At 34.4% G+C, this 22,124-nt stretch overlaps 3 protein-coding genes and 1 pseudogene across 3 annotated transcripts; 3 read left to right on the top strand and 1 right to left on the bottom strand.

The window, feature by feature from the left end:
* Positions 1 to 2,408: 2,408 nt before the first annotated feature.
* Positions 2,409 to 2,525, bottom strand: LOC132051348 (5S ribosomal RNA; annotated as a pseudogene).
* A 1,571-nt stretch (positions 2,526 to 4,096) lies between these two features.
* Positions 4,097 to 8,243, top strand: LOC132050148 (uncharacterized). The gene is made up of 4 exons (XM_059441225.1): positions 4,097 to 4,609; positions 6,665 to 6,828; positions 6,927 to 7,037; positions 7,375 to 8,243. Exons 1-4 carry the CDS (start codon positions 4,138 to 4,140, stop codon positions 7,957 to 7,959), a joined length of 1,332 nt encoding a protein of 443 aa, XP_059297208.1. The 5' UTR covers positions 4,097 to 4,137; the 3' UTR covers positions 7,960 to 8,243.
* Positions 8,244 to 10,938: 2,695 nt separating this feature from the next.
* Positions 10,939 to 12,392, top strand: LOC132048816 (serine/threonine-protein phosphatase 7 long form homolog). The gene is made up of 5 exons (XM_059439501.1): positions 10,939 to 11,041; positions 11,120 to 11,548; positions 11,628 to 11,792; positions 11,915 to 12,259; positions 12,351 to 12,392. The coding sequence occupies exons 1-5, from the start codon at positions 11,027 to 11,029 to the stop codon at positions 12,390 to 12,392; spliced, it is 996 nt and encodes a 331-aa protein (XP_059295484.1). The 5' UTR covers positions 10,939 to 11,026.
* A 4,227-nt stretch (positions 12,393 to 16,619) lies between these two features.
* Positions 16,620 to 17,383, top strand: LOC132051084 (glycine-rich protein 23-like). Its single transcript, XM_059442377.1, has one exon. It carries the CDS (start codon positions 16,689 to 16,691, stop codon positions 17,172 to 17,174), a length of 486 nt encoding a protein of 161 aa, XP_059298360.1. The 5' UTR covers positions 16,620 to 16,688; the 3' UTR covers positions 17,175 to 17,383.
* Positions 17,384 to 22,124: the final 4,741 nt, after the last annotated feature.

Here is a 22,124-nt window from a genome sequence, read left to right as displayed (position 1 = left end):
ATAAAATTACTAAAGTAGAGAGGGCATAATAGTTATATTGTAATATTTTACGTTAAAAATAAATAGAATAAAAGAATTGTTATATATAAATCGAAATAAAAGAGGTAAACGTGTAATATCGTAAATTAAGAGGGAAGTAGGTATTATGGAGCGAAACTTATGAGGTGGTTTCTAATATTATTCTTAATTCTTATACTAAACTAATTATACCTTTCAAAATTATTATAATCTCCCAACAACATTTCATAAAAGCATTATGATGCTCTTCGTGCAATGTACTTGCTATTTTGAATTTGTTGAACCCTTTTTCTTTAACAACAATACTGTCATTGTACATTTGTTTTGTTATTTGGCAAGGAAAAACAATAGTGTTCACATCAATTCATTATTTCGAGGAAATCGGAACATTGGAAAGTTGCTAAACATATGTGCGTAAGTGTCAAAATTTTGTCTTTTTTTGGGTACTTGTACACATTTTCTTACTCCTAAATCTCAAATTATCTCCATTTTAAATTAACTTTTTATTTATTTTAATCCGCATGGGGAATAAGAAAATATTAATTAAGATGGTATTTAAACAATACCCACTTATCTAAATCACTTATTTCTCCACTTTTTGCATTCTATCTTTTAGTTATATCTATATTATTTAATCTCTCCAACATTTAATCCATGGAAGAAGAATAGGGTGGGTTAGTGAGGAATTGTGCTATGAATTAGGGAATGGGTGGAGTTTTGTTAATTTTATACAATTAGTTTTTCCTTTTTTTTTTTTTTTTTTTTTGGTTTGGGATTGTGTTGAAGAAATGAATGTATTTCAATTTGGTGTTGATTCTCGGTGTTGGGTGTTGCTCATACGTGAATGTTCAAGAAAGAAGAAGATAAAATGGGTTGGGGGTTAAAAGAAGGGATGAAGAAGAAAGAGAAAATTAAATAAATAAAAATAATTAAAAAATATTTAATGTGCCCAATTGAACTTCTAAAACTTTAATTGACAAAAGTTTTAAGAACTTAACTAATTTTAATAACCATGTCTTTTCTCAAGGGTAAAATGATATAATTGTGCCTTGAACTTTTAAAATGACAAATAATTTAAGACAACTAATTTTAATAACCATGACATATAATTTGAAACGGAAGAAGTAAATCACTTTATCAATTTTCAGTAATCAGAATATAGTAAAAATTAAAAGGAAAGAAAACAAAATTATTATGTTCTGCTGAAATTGTCCACGGGGAGATCTCACAGGCCACAGCCCATGCCGAAGCCGCAACATTGCAAACAAGTCACCACCAGCTAGGTGAACTATTAACAACCAAAAAAAATATACAAGAAACGTCTTAATAGGACATAAATAAATAAGATGTCTCAAAACAATGAAAGTCTAAAATAAAGTGTAATTTATGAAACAATAGCCCAATGTGAATGCAATAACAAACGTATATAATTTTCGGATATGATAAAATTATAAAAAGAGATTTATTTCTAAAATAAATAAAAAGTGATTTTATTTATGTGAATAATTTTAACTAGGTGAATTATTGTGTAAAAGTCCCTTTTAAAAAAATTTAGTATTCGATATAATATTCTTAACAGTACGAATACTTAAAATTCTTCCACTTAAACCTGACCTTATTCCTAAATATTAAAATTTGAAATACATTACACTTATTACCATCTTCTGCTTGTATCTTCAAGATTTTTGTTTTCCTTTTTAACAACCATTAAACTTCAAAGCTAATTTCTATGCTATCTTTTCTATTTATTTAACTTGATGATCAATATTTGAATTGCTATTCCATGAATTTGTAAGAGTCACTACCATTGTTTAAGTTATAATTTTTACCGTAAGTCGAAGTCGAATAACTCATATCTATCGACATATCGTACCGCACAAATCAAAACCAAAATTAAAAATATCGTATCATACCAAAAATTTGAGACAATGATAGAGTATCTTTAAAAATCAAAAAATGAAATTACTTGACTGAAACTTATGACACCATATTGTACCGTGATAAGTTAGATTCAATGGAAACTTAGGTTATAAATTTTTCATAATTTTCTTTTCTTTTTTTTTCTTCTCTAGTTTTTTTGTATTCCCTCCGTTTCAATTTTATGTGAACCTATTTTTTTTTAATTAGTGCAAAAAAGAATGATCCCTTTCTAAATTGGGAAATAAATTCACTTTTTAAAAATTGATTTATAGACACAAAAATATTTCTGACTTGCTTTAAACCGCAAGTTTCAAATCATTTCAAAAAGTGAATTTATTTTCCAATTTAGAAAGGGGTGATGTTTTTTTTGCATTTTGACTAAAAAGGAAGTAGGTTCACATAAATTAGAACGAAGAAATATCATTTCCTTTTAAGTTTGTACCTTGATTTTCACAACAACAACAACAACAACAACAACATACGAGAACTTCCGGGGGTCATCCATCGTAATACTATTCTCGCCCAAACATGCTTAACTTCGGAGTTCTGAAGAGATTCGGTGCGTTAGTACTGGTATGATCGCATCAAAAATTAAAACGGAAGGAAAAGGATCAAATATTCCCCTCGTTATACTTTGGGTCTAAGTGCCAAATATATACTTCGTTATACTTTGGGTTCAAATATACCTCCAATTTTAACGGATGATGACACGTGTCCCTCGATTAAAATGAGGTGTATATTTGTATCAAAGTATAACGAAGTATATATTTGATCCTAAAGTATTAACGGCAGGAGTATATTTGATAAGAAAGCATAACGAGGGGTATATTTGAAAAGAAAGTATAACGAGGGGTATACTTGATCCTTTTTCATAGTACAGGGGTATATTTGGCCCTTTCCCGTTTACTTTAAGGGCCGTTTTGGAAAATTAATTGGTAATTACTAGGAGTAAACACGACCAATTATTTGTTTGTCATAACGTAATTACGGTGAATTACAAAGCGTCTTTTGGTTGCACAAGGGTAATTACATCGCTTAATTTAGAAATAAAATAATTATAAAAATTAAAATTAATATTTAAAAAATATTGCCTTTATAAATGATATTAAATTAGTTATTTAATGACACATTGTTTCTTATATATTAATTAATAATTATATATTTGTAACTAATATTGTAAAAATAATTGATATATATTTTTCAAATTAATATTTAATTTTAATTAATTATAAAACTTAAAAGAAGACTTTTTTGTGAGAACGTCATGGATTGGATGTTTGACAAAAAATAATATTAATAAATATAATGCCATAACATTATTCAAATGTTTGACATAAAAAATCCATCAAAGGTAAGTGAAAAATAAACAACATGCAATGTGAAAGCAAATAACTTAAAATTGGAAATATAACCTAAATTCAAAATTCAAAAGAAAAAGTTCAATAGAATACTCTTATGTCAAATTTCCAATATTACATAAGTAAGTTCCAACGTAACTTAAGTAAATAATTCAAAAGAAAGGAAAAATATAAATCTATAACCTCATTCACAACGAAATTCTATGTTAATAACGTCACTCATTATATGTCAAGTTTGTTAATGATTCATTCTTTCCAATATTAAGGGGTGTAGTTTCAAATATTAGAATAATAACACTGTTATGCTAAATGAATAAAATAAAAAAAATACGAGCAATTACACGAAATCACAAAAGTAAAGGTTGGGACCAAGAAAGAAAACGAAAAATAAATAATATAAAAAGAAAAATACATTTTAAAAAATAAAATAATTAAAAAGTAAAAATAAAAAAGAAATAAAAATAATAGAAATTAAAAATAAATTAAAGTAAAAAAATAAATAAACTAAAAAGTAATTTGATTACGGCAGTAATTACACCCAATTCTCGTTTCCCTTGAGAATTGGAGATTGTAATTACACCATTCACCTAACCGTGTAATTACAAACAAACAAGCCAAACTCATGTAATTACATCCAATTACACCCAATTCCAATTACCTGGGTGGCTTTCCAAACAGGCCCTAAAGTTTGTACCTTGATTTTCTACTATTCTTGGATAACCGCGCACCACCGCAATAGCGGGCAAACATATGGTTTCAATTTCAAAATGCCCTTTCGCTTTCACTTTACTACCCAAAATCAAACCAATTCTCTCAACCAAAAACCCTTTTATTCTCCACCATGTCTTGGTCATGTTCAAGATGCACATTCTTAAACTCTCCATCACAAAAATCATCTTGCCAAATCTGTTTATCTGACCCACCACTATCAATCTCATCATCAACAAATTCAGTGACAAAACCCAAATGGGCATGTAAAGGTTGTACCTTTATGAACCCTTATCATAGTATAAGTTGTGAAATATGTGGAACTAGGGTTTCTGCTTCTGGACTTGCTATTCTTGAAACTGATGATGATGAGTTGTGTTCTTCTGTTGGAAATGTGTTCTTGCCTTTGTTGAGGCCTTGTAGTAATAAAGGGCAGAGTAGTATTAGTATTGGTGTTGAGGATGATGTGAAGGAGTCTGTTAGGTTTAGATGTGCAAATGCTGCAAACAAGAGGAAAAATAGGGAGGAGGAACCACTTGGGGTTGAAGATGATGTTGTTGGGTATAGGGGTGTAAACGCTGCAACTATGGCAGTTGAAGTATCGGGTATACTTTTTGAGTTCTTCCTTTTAGAATGTTACTACGAGATTGTTATGTTTCTACGTGAATTAGCTGATAAAAGATAGGGATACTTGCATTTTTGGACCGCTCTAAAACAACCCAGTGTAACCCCACAGGTCGGTTTGGGGAGGGTAGAGTGTAATAGCCGGTAAATGTATATGTTTTGTATATTAAGTATATATATACATATACATAATAAGTGTATAGGTTTTGTATATTTTGGCTAGCACCTGTAGTTTATTTTTGGCTGAGTGGCCAAAAATGAAAATAACCCCAAAAAAATATTCCTTTTTAGTTGGTTTCTTGTATATAGTGGTGTTCCTGCAGTAGGTTTGGAATTTAGCACGAACATGGTTTTAGTGCGGTTTCTTGAGTATACTTCTGAGTAAAGTTTTGGATATGTGGATGTTGTGAGCTCCTATATTATAATGAAATGGGACCGAATGGGTATAAAGATTCACATAATTGACTCTTATCTAGTGTGGCATTGAGGCTGAGTTGAATGATATGATAATTTGAACTCCTCGTAGAGTTCATTCCTGTTTATCACTGATTTCAAATTTTAACTAGCGGTTTTAGGCTTTTAGCTGTGCGTGCTTCATGTTATATTTGTAATAAATCTATTTCTTAAGTGATAGTCTTCTGATTGAGAAGATATGTAGTTCCCATCTTTCCGTTGTGTAGTCCAAATTTTTTGATTGATTGTGAACTTCTCCCAGGAAGAAAAAAAGGATAAAAGTACTGTGTGGGGAAAGAGTGCCTTTTCTGGGATTTATGATGTTTAGTTTGTCTTTCATTGTCTAAAAAGGTTCAGTTGTGGAGCTGTTAGTAAGTTTTTATGATGTTAAGCCTTTTGATGCTGTTACATACTTTGTTTAGCTGAGGAATATATTTGAGTATTGGGTATATTTGAGTTCTTTCTTTTAAGTTCTGATTAATCGTCTATAAAAATTTGGGAGTTTGTTATGTTTCTACATGAATTAGCTGATAAAAGAGATTCCCTTTTTTGTTGGTTTCTTGCATATATTGGTGTTCCTGGATTGTTTTGAATTCAGCATGAACATGGTTATAATGCGCCTTCTTGAGAATGCTTCTGAGTAGGAGTGGCAAACTGGCGGGTTAAGTCGCCTATATTTAATACGGATAAAAAATGGGTTAACCGATGTATAATATGGATATCCATATATATAAATATTATCCACGGTTTCAGGAATAGTCAGGTGAGAACACAAGCTAATAGCCAAAATAAGCTCAGACTCTCCAAAGCAAGAACTCTAAGAAAAATAACAAGCAGACAAATGGGTATTGATAATATGGATATCCATTTGTAGTGAATCATATGGATAATATCCATATTTGATCCTTTTTTAAATGGTCAGTTATCCAACCCATATCTAATTGGTCGGATTGGATAGTTACTTGTTTTCTTAACCATTTTGTCTGCCCTACTTCTGAGTAAAGTGTTGGACATGTGGATGTTGTGAGCTCCTATATTGGAATGAAATGGGACCAATGGATATAAAGTATTTGCATAGTTGACCGTATCTAGTTTGGGTTGAGGCTTAGTGGAGTTCAGCCCTGTTTGGTCACTGATTTCAATTTTAACTAGCGGTTCTAGCTATGCGTGCTTCATGATATATTTGTACCAAATATATTTGTTAAGTGATAGCCTTCTGATCGAGAAGGTATGTAGTTCCCACTTCCCATCTTTCCCTCGTGTAGCCCAAATTTTTTGTTGGTTGAGAACTTCTCCCAGGAAGAAAAAAAGCATAAAAGTACTGTGTGGGGAAAGAGTGCCTTTTCTGGGATTTATGATGTTTAGTATCTTTCATTGTCGAAAAGGCTTAGTTGTGGAGCTGTTAGTAAGTTTTTGTGATGTTAAGCCTTTTGATGCTACTACATACTTTGTTTAGCTGAGAAATGTCTAAATTTTGTGTTGTAGAAGTTCACTTTTTGGATTAGTTAGTCTTTTGTTCCTTTTAACTTAGACTTTATGCCGCCTAATTTCCCTATTTATAAGTGCAATGATATGTTTTGCAGATTCAGTGGATCAGGAACCAGGCAAAACTTTCTCAGCCAGTAACTCCAAGGTGTTGAAGATCTTGACCTATAATGTGTGGTTTGCAGATATAGAGATGAACAAGAGGATAAGAGCTCTAAGTCATCTTATTGCACTGCATGCTCCAGACGTTATATGTTTTCAGGTTATCATCATTTATCTACATGTCAATATGCAAGACAAACTATGCCTTGTATGAAAGTTATTGACACTGTAAAATTTGTTGTTGTATCACTTATTCAGGAGGTTACTCCAGAAATATATGACATTTTTCAGCAGTCTAGTTGGTGGAAAATGTATTCTTGTTCTATTTCAAATGTGATGGAATTGACGAGAGGATACTTCTGCATGCAGGTGATTAGTTAATACACCTTCAATATTTGGTATTTTATGTGTATTCTGAAGGCCTATTATATGATGCTTTGGTTATGTTTTTTCTTTTTGCTTTGTGATCCTGATATATCTTCTGTTATGTGCACTTGTTTTGAGCGTTTTTATTGGTTCTGTAATTCTTGCCTCAGTTAAGATAATTAGTTCGACGCCATACCTAGGGACACCTCAGTTTTTAATTATTTACAACAGAGCTTTCAACTTGACGTAGAACATCTTACTAATTGCTCAACGTGAGTCGTTGCAGATTTTCGGAAATTTTTTGTCCATTTTATAGTTAAACTTGGCCTTTAATTTGCAGTTGAGCAAAATTGCAGTGAAATCCTACAGCTGCAAGCCATTTAGCAACTCTATAATGGGAAGGGAACTCTGTATAGCTGAGATTGAAGTTCAGAAAGATATGAGCTTGGTCGTTGCTACCAGCCATCTTGAGAGTCCCTGCCCTGGCCCACCCAAGTGGGATCAAATGTACAGCAAGGAACGTGTGGAGCAAGCCAAGGAAGCTGTGGATTTACTTGACAGAAAACGTAATGCAATCTTTTGTGGTGATATGAACTGGGATGACAAATTGGACGGTCAATTTCCTCTACCTGATGGATGGATTGATGCTTGGGGAAAAATGAAGCCCGAAGAAATCGGATGGACATATGACACCAAGTCAAACAAAATGTTAAGCGCCAACCGGACGCTGCAGAAACGTTTGGACAGGTTTGTTTGCAAACTGCGAGATTTCTGTATAAGTGATATAAAGATGATTGGGAAGGAAGCAATTCCAAATGTCACATATATCAAGGAAAAGAAAGTGAAGAGTGAAGTTAAGAGATTGACCCTACCTGTTTTGCCTAGCGATCATTATGGTCTGCTTTTGGAGATCTCTCCTAAGTAGTCCAAAGTTCAAAAATGTATTGCTTATGAGCACAGTGCTTCTGTTCCCCACAACCCTTATTATTCTCTCGGTATATCGTACTTCGCTGTGCAGTTTTTGTCCATGTGACCTGTAATCAACGTTAAGGGTCTTAAAAGTTTTTGCGGAGCACTTTTTTGTGTACATTACTAGTGCTCGTTTATGCACAGAGGATTTAGGAGAGCGGGGATAAGAAGCAAAGAATGAATTAGTCTGTATGTTCTATGCCTTTTAGCTTATAATATCAGTTATATTTCTATGTTTCATTTTCCATTTGTTGGAACTTTTCGGGCTTTAGTTCGATTGACTATTAGCAATTCTGGGACTGCTTCTTCTACCCTAGTATAAACACAAACGTAAATGCAGCCTTAACGTGAAAATGCTGTCATCACCCTCAACCAACAAATTGGACGACAACCTTTGGAAGGAAGGTTAAAACCTTCCACCATGTTCAAGGATGACTCCAATGGCTGCAATATTTGAAGTAATTGGTGAAATCTTAAACATTTATATTGTTGGATGTGACAAATGATAAAAGTGTCATTAAAAAGTGGTTCTTTTATCTAAAAAAGAGGCTACCAGTTCTGCACATAAGCGTTCAGCTCAAATTATTAAGACTGCAGATGCTGTGGTATACCATAGTTCTGTTCCATTTTTGTCTGTTTTGGGCTAATCAAAGCAAGTGATCGTTCTAATTAAATTTCTTTAACTGCCAATCTGAGAAGACGTGGAAGAAGGAGACTATATGTTGGTATAATGAATTATACTGAGGTTGTTTTGCTGGTTATACTTGTACCTTAGCTAGCAGCAAAATTGTCTTGACGATTGAGGTACTAAACCATGACATCTTCCTTTCGGTCTTTCTTTCCTGGTCCGCGGAAAAGTTGGATACACTTAAGAGAGCCCAAGACTTTTGTAACCCCAAAATAAATTTTTGGAACCAAGATAACCCATTAAAAAAAAAAAAAAAAAAAAAAAAAAAAAACCTAAGTAGGCTTCACGCACAGATTATGTGCGTAAAAGGACCAAAGTGTAGTTTTTACACTAAAGTTCTTTTACGCACATAATCTGTGCGTAAAAGAGGCAAATATATCGGGCCAGTCGTCTTCCCCACTGGTCCCCCCAAATTCAAAAAAAAAAAAACGAAAATCAGCCATTAAAGGTCCCTTTCCGAGGTCCCACGCGATCAAAAACATCGTTTTCTTGTTGATTTCCAACCCAAAAGTGGTATATTGAAATTTCAGTGATAAGTTTCTTTCGCAATAAAAGCGGCGTATAATTCGATTCAAAAACTCAAAATCAAAGCTTGATCTAGGTATTTCACTACGATTTTCTATTACATTATTAACCTAAGCATTATTATGTTGACAAAAAAATACTTTTACGCACTTTTTTGTGCGTAAAAAATTACTGTTTTCGAGCCGTTTTCCATTTTTTTTTAAAAAAAATTTTAATTTTTTTTTTCTTCATTTGTTGTTAATTGTTAATTTATTAACCTAAGCGTTATTATTGTGTGAATATGGACAAAAAAATAAATTTTACGCACTTTTTTTGTGCGCAAATGGGCTGTTTTCAGCCCGTTTTTTTTTTATTATTTGTTTAGTTGTTGTTAATTTGTTAATTTTTTATTAGTTGCTTATTTAGTATTTGGTAATTGTTAGATTAGTTATTTCAATTGTTAGACTAGCTAATTATTTATTTAGTTTTTGTTAAGCCAATTGTTTATTTGTTAATAATTTGTTAATTATTTGATTAGTTAGTTTCTCACTTTATTTAATAATTATATGCTAATTAATTTTTTATTATTTGATTAGTTAGTTAATTTTTTATTTATTTATTTGCTAATTAGAAATTGAAAATCCTTAGTTTAGGATTCAATCCTTTGTATAATTTCTCGGTAAAAGATTACATAACTAATACTACGTATTAGAGATTAATTAAAAAAATAATGATTAATTTAAAATGCGTAAAAAATATACCACTTTAATCCTTACTTCATTTATTAATGATTAATTTAAAATGCCTAAAATAAATAGGACACCACCATGGAGCCGGACCCTTCGATAACAGAGAAGTATTTTATCTACGAGAGCATAGGTCCCGATATGTATGGGATGCATCGGTATCCTCTGGAGAGTGGTCCGTTGTTTGGGAGCCGTATGGGATATTCTAGAGGCTGTTCCCCCATATCCCCGTGTCATAGATATACTACGTCGGGCGGTATCTACCGGTACATCGAGGGTTGGTCGCTAGTGCACGATAGGGCTGATGCGGTATGATTGAGCGAGCGGCGGCCGTGAGACCCATACATTTATCTCCGCATCTTGGCGAGGCTGATCACCCCGTGGATGTCGAGGTGATTTATGGTCTGGCTGATTGATGGACGGGCATTGTGTAGAGTGGAGCCTCCGAGATGCCGCCGATCGCTGCATGGCTAGGCTCACTGGTTTCGAGCCTCTGCAGGGGGATATGCGTGGACGGAGTCGGTTGTTGCGGTCCTCCCTCCATGCTCACTTGCGCCTCGTAGATCTGCAACATCCGATTGGCGAGGCGACGGCACAGGCTGATGTTGACCGACGTGCTCGCTTATATCTTCTCATCATATTCGGGGGCATCATGTTCCCGAACACGTTGGGTGCGGATATGAGCATTAGGTATCTGCTCTTTATTGAGGGCCTAGAGCAGCTGGGATGTTATAGTTAGGGCGCCGCCGTCCTGTCTTACATGTACAGAGGATTTGATCGAGCCTCTATGGGCGAGAGGGTTGAGGTCGCTGCATTTAGCCCTCTTCTTTAGGTAATATATTTAAGTGTGTGTAGATAAAACATTAAATATATTTTTTCGAAACGACGATCGATAAATAATTTTTTTGATGACTATGACGGATATGGGTGTGGACTAGGTTGAGACCTTTTCGACCCCATAGGGCTCACCCTCCCGATGACTATGTTGCGAGGATATGCCATACGCGCGGAGATGGTCGCGAGGCCGTACTGCAGGTGTGGAGACGCACCATGTCATTCTCCCGTTTAGGGATCAGTTAGACCGCATGACGGCCCCCGAGGTAAGTTTTTTTTTATTTAACATTAGTTTGTTATTTTTGTTAGTCTTTTATTGTTAACTAGTTGAATTCCTCTTATAGGCTTTCATATGGACGCCGTATGATCAGATTTTGGGTCAGCTGCCGGCGTTTTGTAGGGCTGGTGAGCACATGTGGACTGCACGGTGTCCATTGATCCATATGGACATCGTTGAGCATCACGCACCCGACCGTGTATTACGGCAGTTTGGGCATGTGCAGAACATACCCGCGGCTACACATTGGGAGCACTACCACTACACCAGGGACGAGCGTTCGATCGATAGTACGGCATGGCGGGCGCGTATGCACCAGGAAGTCAATGCATGGAACAAGAGGATGACGACTCTAGCGGCGGTCGGACATGACACTCCGGTCCATGAGTACATGACTTGGTACATGCATATCACTCGCTCTTTGGTTGCCAACCCCTCGACACCGCGTCCTGATGGCCGAGGATATGCATCACTCTCAGGAGCGTACGAGGCGCTGGTAAGTTTATTCAATCATCGTCTTATTATGTATTACTTTATGAATTTATTCAATTCTTAAAATTTGCAAATATATGCAGCTACGGATGACTCTGATGATACGCCATGAGAGCATTCCCCTTACGGAGTGCACCGACCCCGGGATAGTAGCATATGCGGCACGGATAGTTCATCTTACCGACACTGGTATGACACGGAACGGAGTGGCATCGTGTCGAGGATGTACCGGAGGGTGTTCTGGGGTGGTAGGCGATGAGAGGTGGGCGGGCGGCGAGAGGTGGTCGGCTTTGCGCAGGTGATGCGGGCCGGCGGAGGTGGTCGGGCTGGCAGAGGTCTAGTAGATGAGCCTGACAATATGTCTCTTCAGGCTCCGTCGGCTACAGATACCCTTTCTTCTTCCAGGCCGTCGACTTCACAGAGACCTGGATATACGCCAGAGATGTTCCCACGTTATGATCCTTGGTCATCATTTCCGCAGATGCCAGTTGGTGATCTACATATTGGAGGTGGAGATGAGGACTTGGATATTATTTTCGATGACTTCTTTCTCCGTTCTACAGTTGGTGATCTACATATGGGAGGTGGAGATGAGGACTTGGATATTATTTTCGATGACTTCTTTCTCCGTTCTACAGCCGGGCCTTCGGCACCATCTGCATCTCCGGCTCCGCGGGCCGCTCAGGAGCCCTCTCACATGCCATCTCAGGAGCCCGTCGACACACAGAATTTTTTTTTTTACAATAAAATAATGTATTAATTAATTATTTTATTAATCTAAACTAAATTATTTACATGTATTATAGGTTCATTCTTCTGCGCCTGTGGACCCGTCTCCGCCTGTCTAGATTGACCCGTCTCCACATCCAGCTACAGCTGCGGGTAGCGCTATAGATGTTTGAGGAGCCAGCTAAGGAGCCCTCTGACCAGCCATCTCAGGAGGCCGTCGACACACAGGTTTGTTTTTTTACAAAGAAATAATTTATTAAATAATTGTTTATATGTTATTTCATGTTTAGTTTATGAAAAATTAAATTGTTTATATGTTATTTCAGGTTCATTCTTCTGCTCCTGTGGTCCAGTCTCCTCCGATTGAGTCATCTCCTGAGGCATCTACAGAGGCTACTCAGGTGGAGACCGCCGCCGTCTCTCACAGGAAGCATATTTTCACCCAGGGCCTGAAGAAGGGAAGAAAGGATGATAATGGCATAGATCATCCTGTCATTAAGAGGAGGAGAGAGGGTCCTGATGATAGTGAAGGTGGTGGGGTTGGCCTTAGGCGTTAGGAGATTGTGTATTTGTAAATAAAATGTACATTTTATGTTAATATTATATATATTTTTGGGTATTATTTTTTTTAATGATAATTAGTTATTTTAGTATTTATTGTCGATTATTAATAACTCATGCGACGTCCTAGATTAATTAAAACCCTATAAAATATGACAATTAAACTTAAAGATAACAAGTTTCCAAACTTACTTCGGAGCACTTTACAACCCCTAAAACGACGATCCAAACATATATGTATACTTGATGTAATGAAACGACATTATTGTACGCTAAAAAAAATATTAAGCTCTATATAAAATATTTATATTCCGACGTTTTGAAACGTGACTAATCTTGATCAAAGTACCAAAAAAACTTAAAGATAACAAGTTTCCAAACGTACTTAATACCAGCACTTTACAACCCCTAAAACGACGATCCAAACATATATGTATACCTGATGTAATGAGACGACATTATTGTACGCTAAAAAAAAGGGATAAGGCACCATTACCCCCCTGAACTATACCCGAATTTGCTACGACACACCTTACCTTTCCCTGAGCCCTATTACCCCCCTAAACTTATTTAAAACGGAATAATTACCCCCCTAAACGCTGATGTGGCAAAGAGAGTGTGTTTCACTCTCTCTTTGAGAGAGTGAAAACATAAAAAATATGGAAAACTTAATTTTTTTTCCTTAAAAATCTGCATTTTCTTAAAATTTGAAAATAAATCTAGTCTTCCACATTTAGTTTTAAAAAAAGGGTTTTCCACATGTTAAGAAAATAATTAATTTTTTCAAAATTTTATAAAAATTTAGTTTTTTTCACATTTTGGCAAGAAAAACACTTTTTCGGATTTTATTTGAAAAATAAAAGTGTCCTAAGAAAATGAAATCATGAAAATCAAGATTTTTTTAAGACATTTTAAAAAAATAATCAAGTTTTCCATATTTTTAACAAATCCATTTTTCCATATTTAAAAAAAAAAAATCATTTTTCAGTTTTTTTTTCTTTTTCAAAAACGGGTTTTAAAAAAAAAACAAATTTTCAATTTTTTTTTAAAAAGGGTTTTAAAAATCCTTTTTTTTAAAAGAAAATTCAGTTTTTTAATCCAAGTTTTTAGTTTTTTTTTTTTTTTTTTTTAAATGGGTTTAGAAAAAATCAAATTTTCAAATTAAAAAAAAAACGGGTTTTAAAACTCATTTTTTTTAATGAAAATTCAGTTTTTATTTTTATTTTAAAAAAAAATTGACACGTAAGGTGAAAAATTAAAAAAAAAAAAAAAGAAAACAAATAAATACACATGTGGCAAGGAGAGTGTATGTCACTCTCCCATATGAGAAGTGGGCATCGAGCTTTTAGGGGGGTAATTATTCCGTTTTAAATAAGTTTAGGGGGGTAATAGGACCACAGGAAAGGTAAGGTGTGTCGTAGCAAATTCGGGTATAGTTCAGGGGGGTTATGGTGCCTTATCCCCTAAAAAAAATATTAAGTTCTATATAAAATATTTATATTCCGACGTTTTGAAACGTGACTAATCTTCAGTCAAAGTACCAAAAAAACTTAAAGATAACAAGTTTCCAAACGTACTTCGGAGCACTTTACAGCCCCTAAAACGACGATCCAAATATATATGTATACCTGATGTAATGAGCCGACATTATTGTACGCTAAAAAAGATATTAAGTTCTATATAAAATATTTATATTCCGGTGTTTTGAAACGTGACTAATTTTCAGTCAAAGTATGGAAAAAAGCTTAATTTTCAGTTTGATTACCAAAGAAAAAAGGTTGGGGTGGGTGACCCGACCTCTTTTACGCACAGATTATGTGCATAAAAGAACTTTAGTGTAAAAACTACACTTTGGTCCTTTTACGCACATAATCTGTGCGATAAGCCTATTTAGGTTTTTTTTTTTTTTTTTAATGGGTTATTTTGATTCCAAAAATTTATTTTGGGGTTACAAAAGTCTTGGGCTCCACTTAAGATGGAAAGAGAGATCCTAAAAGTCACCCAACTTTACCAGAAAGTCTCTAAATTATTCAACCTTGTCTAATTAACTATTACATAAAATTATTAGGGGAAAACAAAGGAGGCATTTTCTATATTTTACCTAGGTAAAGTTAAATGACCTTTTTTAATTTAAAAAAAAAAAAAAACTAGTGTCTTTCTATACTATTTAGTTAAAATTGAGTGACTTTTTTGTTACAAAAATAGTTTAGTAACTTTAAATTGGTACAATAAGGAAATAAATTGGGTGAGAATACGTGAAATTATATTATTCTTTTGAATGTATGTGTGTATACACAACTTGTCGAAGTAGATGATTACATCATGATTTAAAAGTTTAAATAGTAAGAGATGATAAATTTTATTCAGTTAATTATATCTTCGACATGTCACTTATTTTGTCTATGGTTACAGCTAGGGGTGTACATGGACCGGGTTGGTTCAGGTTTTTCAAATACCAAACCAAACCAATAAAATTCGGGTTTTTGCGACCTCGGTTTTTTTCGAGTTTTTTTTTTTCCAAAAAAATTCTATACAAAATATAAATTTTACTTCAAATATTTCTTTAGTCCTTGTAATATACAACTATATAATTAAGGTGTTCCTTAAGAAAATAACAAAAATGTGAAATGTGTGATGGCATTGTAATAAAATATTCAACAAAAAAGATAATGAAATAGCATAAAATAAATTTAGCTAATTAATAAGGCATAATGAAAATGATCATTACATAAAAATACTAAATCATGCTAAAATAAGTACGGCTAGTAGGTATTAATTACATGATAAATAAAAAAGAAATTAAGTTATGTCATTTCATTATCTAAATTAACAATGCAAAACTAAAGAATAGATATATATCCAATATTATTATCATCCCCAGTGTTAGGATTGAATTACTTTGTTAGCATTAATATTAACTTGGTTTTGACTTTCTTTGAGTTACTAACATCTATGAGCTATAAATCTTATTGGAACATTCAAAATTTTAAGTCCAAATTACTTGAAATAATATGTTAAAAGACAAAAATTATGAAAAAACTTAAGAGATATTAATGAATTACATTATAAGTAAATCTTTTATGTATAAAATATTTTAAAATTTTATATACATGTAATGTCGGGTTGGTTTGGTTCGGTTTGACTTTTTTTAGTTAAAACCAAACCAAACCAATTATGATCGGGTTTTTTTTCCAACACCTAACCAAATCAAACCAAATCGCTAGTCGGATTTTTTTCTCCGTTTGATTCGATTATTGGTTTGGTGCGATTTATCGGTTTACTTTGTACACCCCTCGTTACAGCACGCAAAGATTTATTTGATAAAGGATGCCAGTAAAACTTAAACTTTATTAACTCTGACGACTCTAATATAACTATGCTAAATTATTTCTACTCTAGTGGATGGGACTGGTCACACAATTCAAACACATTGTTCTTCCCTAATAATTAGTAGAATCCGATTCATTTTGCGTAGCATTTTAGTACTCAATATAGCATCGACTTAATTAATCTTCATAATGCTTCTTCAGATGAAACCTAAAATATAACACCCGAACAAAAAAAAAAAGGAAGACGAATATGCATAAAGACGTACATTTAATTAAAGAAATAATTGAATCACTTTGCTGTAGGGAAGAGTTCGGTTGATCATGAATGTTGAGAGGGTGTGGACGTATAGTTGGCTTTTTGTAAACAAAATATTAGTCAATAACGCGCAATGCATGAGTTAATATCTTCCTAATTTTCACATTAATCTTCCTTACTATATAACTTGAGCTTCCAAACTCAAAGTTCTCACACTGCTCATCACAACATCTTACTCTCCCATCCAGTACTATCAACCACTACTAAAAATGGCAACCAATATTCTCCTAATTGTTGTTCTTGTTGCTTGTACACTTGTTTTATCCACAAATGCAAGGAGCCTTAATTCCATGAAAGCTACAAAACCTGAAGATGAACAAAAGACATTTTTTCGTCACCCTTTACCGCCATTTCTTGGCGGTCACGGGCTTGGCAGGCCCGTATTTGGTCTAGGTCCGGGTTTAGGTTTTGGTCCTTTTGGAGGAATTGGTGGGGGAAGTGGCCTAGGTGGTGGTGGACTAGGTTTTGGAGCTGGAACTGGAGCTGAAGCGGGAACTGGATTTGAAAGTGGGTCGGGTTTCGGGTCCAGCATTGGCGGTGGATCGGGTTTCGGGTCAACTATAGGCATGGGAAATGGTGGAGGTTTTGGTTTTGGTGGTGACAATGGAGGTACTACTCCTAATGCTGATGGTGCATTTGCTGGTGGCCAAGGTGAAGGAGGTGACGATGCAGCACTTGGAAATCAAAAACCTTGAGTAATTCTTCATATGATATGTTACTAATAGTAGTTTTATTTACTAGATTCCACCAAATAATAGTAACTTCGTATTGCAGTTACTAATTAAGTAGGAGAATTATTGTTCTTTCAAGTAGGTTATGGTTTGCATGAATTAGTAATTCTTATGAGTCAAATTTGTAGTTTGTCTGATTATGCAAGTTTTAATGACACTTTTATATTTCTTTACTTGGCAATATTGTATTAAAATGTTTGGTTTACTCTCTACTTTTCCGTGAAATTGAAGTAAATCAATGGCACTTTTGAGAGAAACAAACTGGCATGCATAAGATACTCTCTTAGCTTAATTTATAGCTCATTTACTTCCTGATGATCGATTCATTCGCCATCTCGTAAGTGCGGCCATTTTTTTTAACACGATGACATTACGTTCATCCTATATATGACAAGTACAAGTTAGAAACATTTTTGTTTCAAAGACACTAAAAAACGTGTTTGAAAGTTTCGCTCAAACAAGATTTTGTTTATCGATCCCTCGAAGAGCTAAACAAAATATTTTCCTTGTATGAAATAAGGAGAAAATTTTCCTTGATGAGGGGATTAGATTCTACAACAACTTGTGAGAATTTTACATCTCAAGTTTGCTTCGATTTGTTTGACATTCTCCAAAAAAAAAAAAAAAAAAAAAATCTATTTTAGAATTAAAAATGAGCTATTATCTGCTCAGGAATAAGTTTTCTCTTCCCAGTCGACCTGATTAGCCACATCATTAACTTCAACAAGTATTTTTCTTTTGCTAAAAGATTTAGACGCTTTTATTGGCTTATGATCAATGATTTGATGCAGAAAGTAACAGCCTCCTCATTTCGGTTCTTATGTGAGGGTTCTTTCTTTTGTTTGTTGAGTTGCCTGGTGAATAAGAGAGTCTTTGCTTGTGATATTTAGATATTTTTTTTTATCTTTCTTTCCAATTAATACATATTAAGCAGAAAATAGCCCATTGTTAATATATATTTTCTACTTTGAAACTAAATATGGGCTAAACCAGCAACTGTTGTAAGCAGTAGTTAAGACTTTTTGAAATAGTTCAGTATTTCCCTGTTAGTAAAAACTGTATTCAAAAAACGAGAAAATCAGAAACCGGAAAACATGAAATTACAGAAACTGGAAAATATCTGAGATCACATAATTCGCTGTGTGTCCTTAAGGAATTTAATCCCCTCACTATACCTGAGGTTATGGATTATTTCCTCCCATGATAAAATGGATATACTTGTCACAGAAGTAGCAGTACCTCAAACGCCTACGACTTCCTCGAACTCAAATTGGGCAACAAATCACACAAGGACTCGATATAGTTTGTTTGTAGGAAAGTATCCAAATTTTAAAAAAAAAAATATTGGTGTAGAAAATGAGGCATTGCCTCTGTTTATATAGCCACTGTTTTGAGCGGAAATCCCTGTTCAGAACAGGTATGGTGTCTGTTCGAAAAGGCCTTGCCTTTTTTGAAAATAAGAAATGACCGTTGGAAATTTTTCTTCCGCGAAATTTAATTTAAAATATTATTTTGCACGAAAAAAAAATATCAAAAATGAAAAATAAATTAAATAGATTTGGTCTAAAAATATTATCAATCAATCAGATCATTTGACCGAAGCGGAACCCGAAGGTGAAGCCGAGCGACGACGACGGCGCGAGGGCAGGTCCTTTTCTAAACTCTTTAAGAGCTAGGGGAAGTGTCTCTCTATATAAGCACATAACAAATGCTTTCCCTCACCTATGTGGGACAATGTGCATTTGCAGAAAGTGCTTTTGCACAAATGAAATTCAAACAAATTTCACTTACCTCCATTTCTATTTCCCTCCATTTCTCATTCACACCACTTTATTTTAAAGCTCAACCACGTAATGGGTCTTTAAAGCCCAACAATCCCCCACATGAATGGGGAATGGCTATATTATGAAAAACACGCATAAAAAACTATGTGATTCGTAAGCAAGGATTAATCGCATCTGGATAAGTAGATTTATCTTTGAAGTTTCCGTAGTGAACATATGTCGGATATACTCTGTCAATCGGTAGATTTGATATCTTTGAACCGTCGAGCTTTGGTGTATACCTAGACAAGCATATGTCTCACAATTAACCCTTTAACCGTCTTTGGTTCTCATCGTTTTGTTCGTTTCAGCCATGAACACTGCCTGGTTCATAAGTGTGTAGAGAATTGGCCTTACAAAATTCTCCTTAAAGCGACTTCCACTTCACACTTACATAGGTGATTCCTAAATGTGTTATCTCGTAGATACACTATTTGATATACCCCGTATCAAACTTAAAAACCATTAAAAAGCCTTGATGCTTTATCCTGGTATTGAACATTGTCTCATCACGAGAATGAGCCAAAAAAAAAAATTATTTAGACAATGTTGAACCGTCATCAATGACTTTTTTTGATCTCTTTGAACCTAGATCTTGGGATCTCGAGTCTTCTAGGTAGAGTTACCGTCGATCACTTGTAGTCGGCCATAGTCCCATTCCCTTCGATGATTTTTCAACCACCTCTCTAATTAGGCCTTTAGTTAGTGGATCCGACGCATTATCTCTTGACTTTACGTAATCAATTGTGATAATTCCACTAGAGAGTAAGTTGTCTAAAGGCATTATGTCTTCGTCGTATGTGACGAGACTTTCCGTTATACATAATGCTCCCGGCCTTTCCTATTGCCGCTTAGCTATCACAATATATGCCTATAAGAGCCAACGGTTTGGGCCAAAATGGTATGTCTTCTAAGAAATTCTAGAGTCATTCAACTTCGTCACCGGCTTTGTCTAAAGCTATGAACTCAGACTACATTGTAAAGCGGGCTATACATGTCTGTTCAGATGATTTCCAAGACACATCTTCTCCACCAATGGTAAAAACGTATGGATTTAGTTTGAGTTGATTCGGTGATCTAATTTGTATCACTATATCCTTCAATAACTGCAGGATACTTGTTGTAATGCAAAGCAAAGTTTTGAGTATGTTTCAAATACCCTAAAACTCGTTTCACTGCTAGCCAATGATTTTGGTCGGGATTACTTGTGTAACGACTCAATTTACTTATAGCACAGGCGATATCTGGTCGTGTACAGTTCATGATATATATCAAACTACCCAACACTCTGGCATAATCCAATTGAGAATGACTTTCACCTAACTTTTCCAGTACCTTTTGGATATAATGAGTTTGAGACAATACTAGACCTTGAGGAGTCTTATGGATCTTAATTCCCAAAAATTAAATCGGCAACTCTGAAGTCTTTCATATCAAACTTACTAGCAAGCATGCGTTTTGTAGCATTTATTTTAGCAATGTCGTTACTCATTATCAACATATCATCTACATATAAACAAACAAAGACAATTTGATTAGAAGTGTTCTTAATGTAAACACAATTATCACACACATTTATCTTGAATACATTTGACAGGATCGTATGGTCAAATTTCACATGCCACTATTTGGGTGATTGTTTTAGTCCATAAAGGGATTTAACAAGTCGACACACCTTCTTCTCTGTTTCGGGAACTACAAACCCTTCGGGTTGTTCCATGTAGATTTTTTCCTCCAAATCCCCATTTAAAAAGTTTGTCAAGACCGTACACGGCAGCTAATGCTATTAACACCTGAATGGATGTAATCCTCTTTACCGGCTAGTAAGTATCAAAATAATCAAGACCTTCTCGTTGTCTAAACTCTTTGACAACAAGTCTTGCCTTATATTTTTTTTCAATAATGCCATCGGCTTTCATTTTTCTTTTGAAAATTCATTTGGAACCTAAAGGTTTGTTCCCTAGAGGAAGATCAACCAACTCCCAAGTATGGTTGTTTAATATGGATTCTATCTCACTATTGATTGCCTCTTTCCAAAATTGAGCTTCGAGGACGACATAGTTTCTTGAAACGTTCGAGACTCATTTTCTAACAAAAACGTTAGAAAATCTGGTCCAAATGAAGTAGATATCTTTTGACGTTTGCTACGTCTTGAATTTTCCTCATCAGGAACATCCTCCTTTGTTTCTTCCCGAGGTCACTTAGGTCCTTCCCTAGAGGACCCACATTCTCTTTTATATGGATATATATTTTCAAAGAAGTTAGCATTATCTGATTCAATTACCGTATTCACATGAATGTCGGGATTTTCTGATTTGTGAACCAGAAATCGATATTTTTTACTGTTTACGGCATATCCTATGAAAACACAATCAACAGTTTTAGGTCCTATTTTTACCCTCTTAGGTTTAGGAACTTGCACTTTGGCCAAACAGCCCCACACTTTGAAGTATTTCAAATTGGGCTTTTTTCCTTTCCATTTTTTGTATGGAATAGATTGTGTTTTGCTATGGGGCACTCGATTGAGTATTCGACTAGCCATTAAGATAGCTTCCCCCACTAGTTCTGGGGCAAACCAGAGCTTATTAACAAGGCATTCATCATCTCCTTTAGTGTTTTATTTTTTCTTTCTCAGAATTCCGTTAGATTATGGTTAGTAAGGGGTAGTTGTTTGATGGATAATGTCATATTCCAAACATATTTATTTAAAAGGAGATTCATATTTGCCGCCCCTATCACTCCTTATCATTTTAACCTTTTTATTAAGTTGAGTTTCAACTTCACTTTTGTATTGCCTAAATGCTTCAATTGCTTCATCTTTACTATTAAGTAAATAAACATAGCAATATCGCATACTATTGTCAATAAAAGTTATGAAATACTTCTTACTGCGAGATAGTATTGACTTCATGTCACAAATATCTGTATGAATTAAGTTTAAAAGAATTGAATTCCTTTCAACTGACTTATAAGGATGCTTAACATACTTAGATTCAACATATATTTAACATTTTGATTGGTTGGATTCAAACTGAGACAATACTTCCAAACTAATCATTTTTCGCAAGGCCCTATAATTGACATGTCCTAA

This window comes from Lycium ferocissimum, chromosome 3, assembly GCF_029784015.1.
Source record: "Lycium ferocissimum isolate CSIRO_LF1 chromosome 3, AGI_CSIRO_Lferr_CH_V1, whole genome shotgun sequence".
Classification (NCBI taxonomy): Eukaryota; Viridiplantae; Streptophyta; class Magnoliopsida; order Solanales; family Solanaceae; genus Lycium; species Lycium ferocissimum.
The sequence above is the reverse complement of the archived record's forward strand: the minus strand, read 5'-3'. Positions and strand labels throughout refer to the sequence as shown.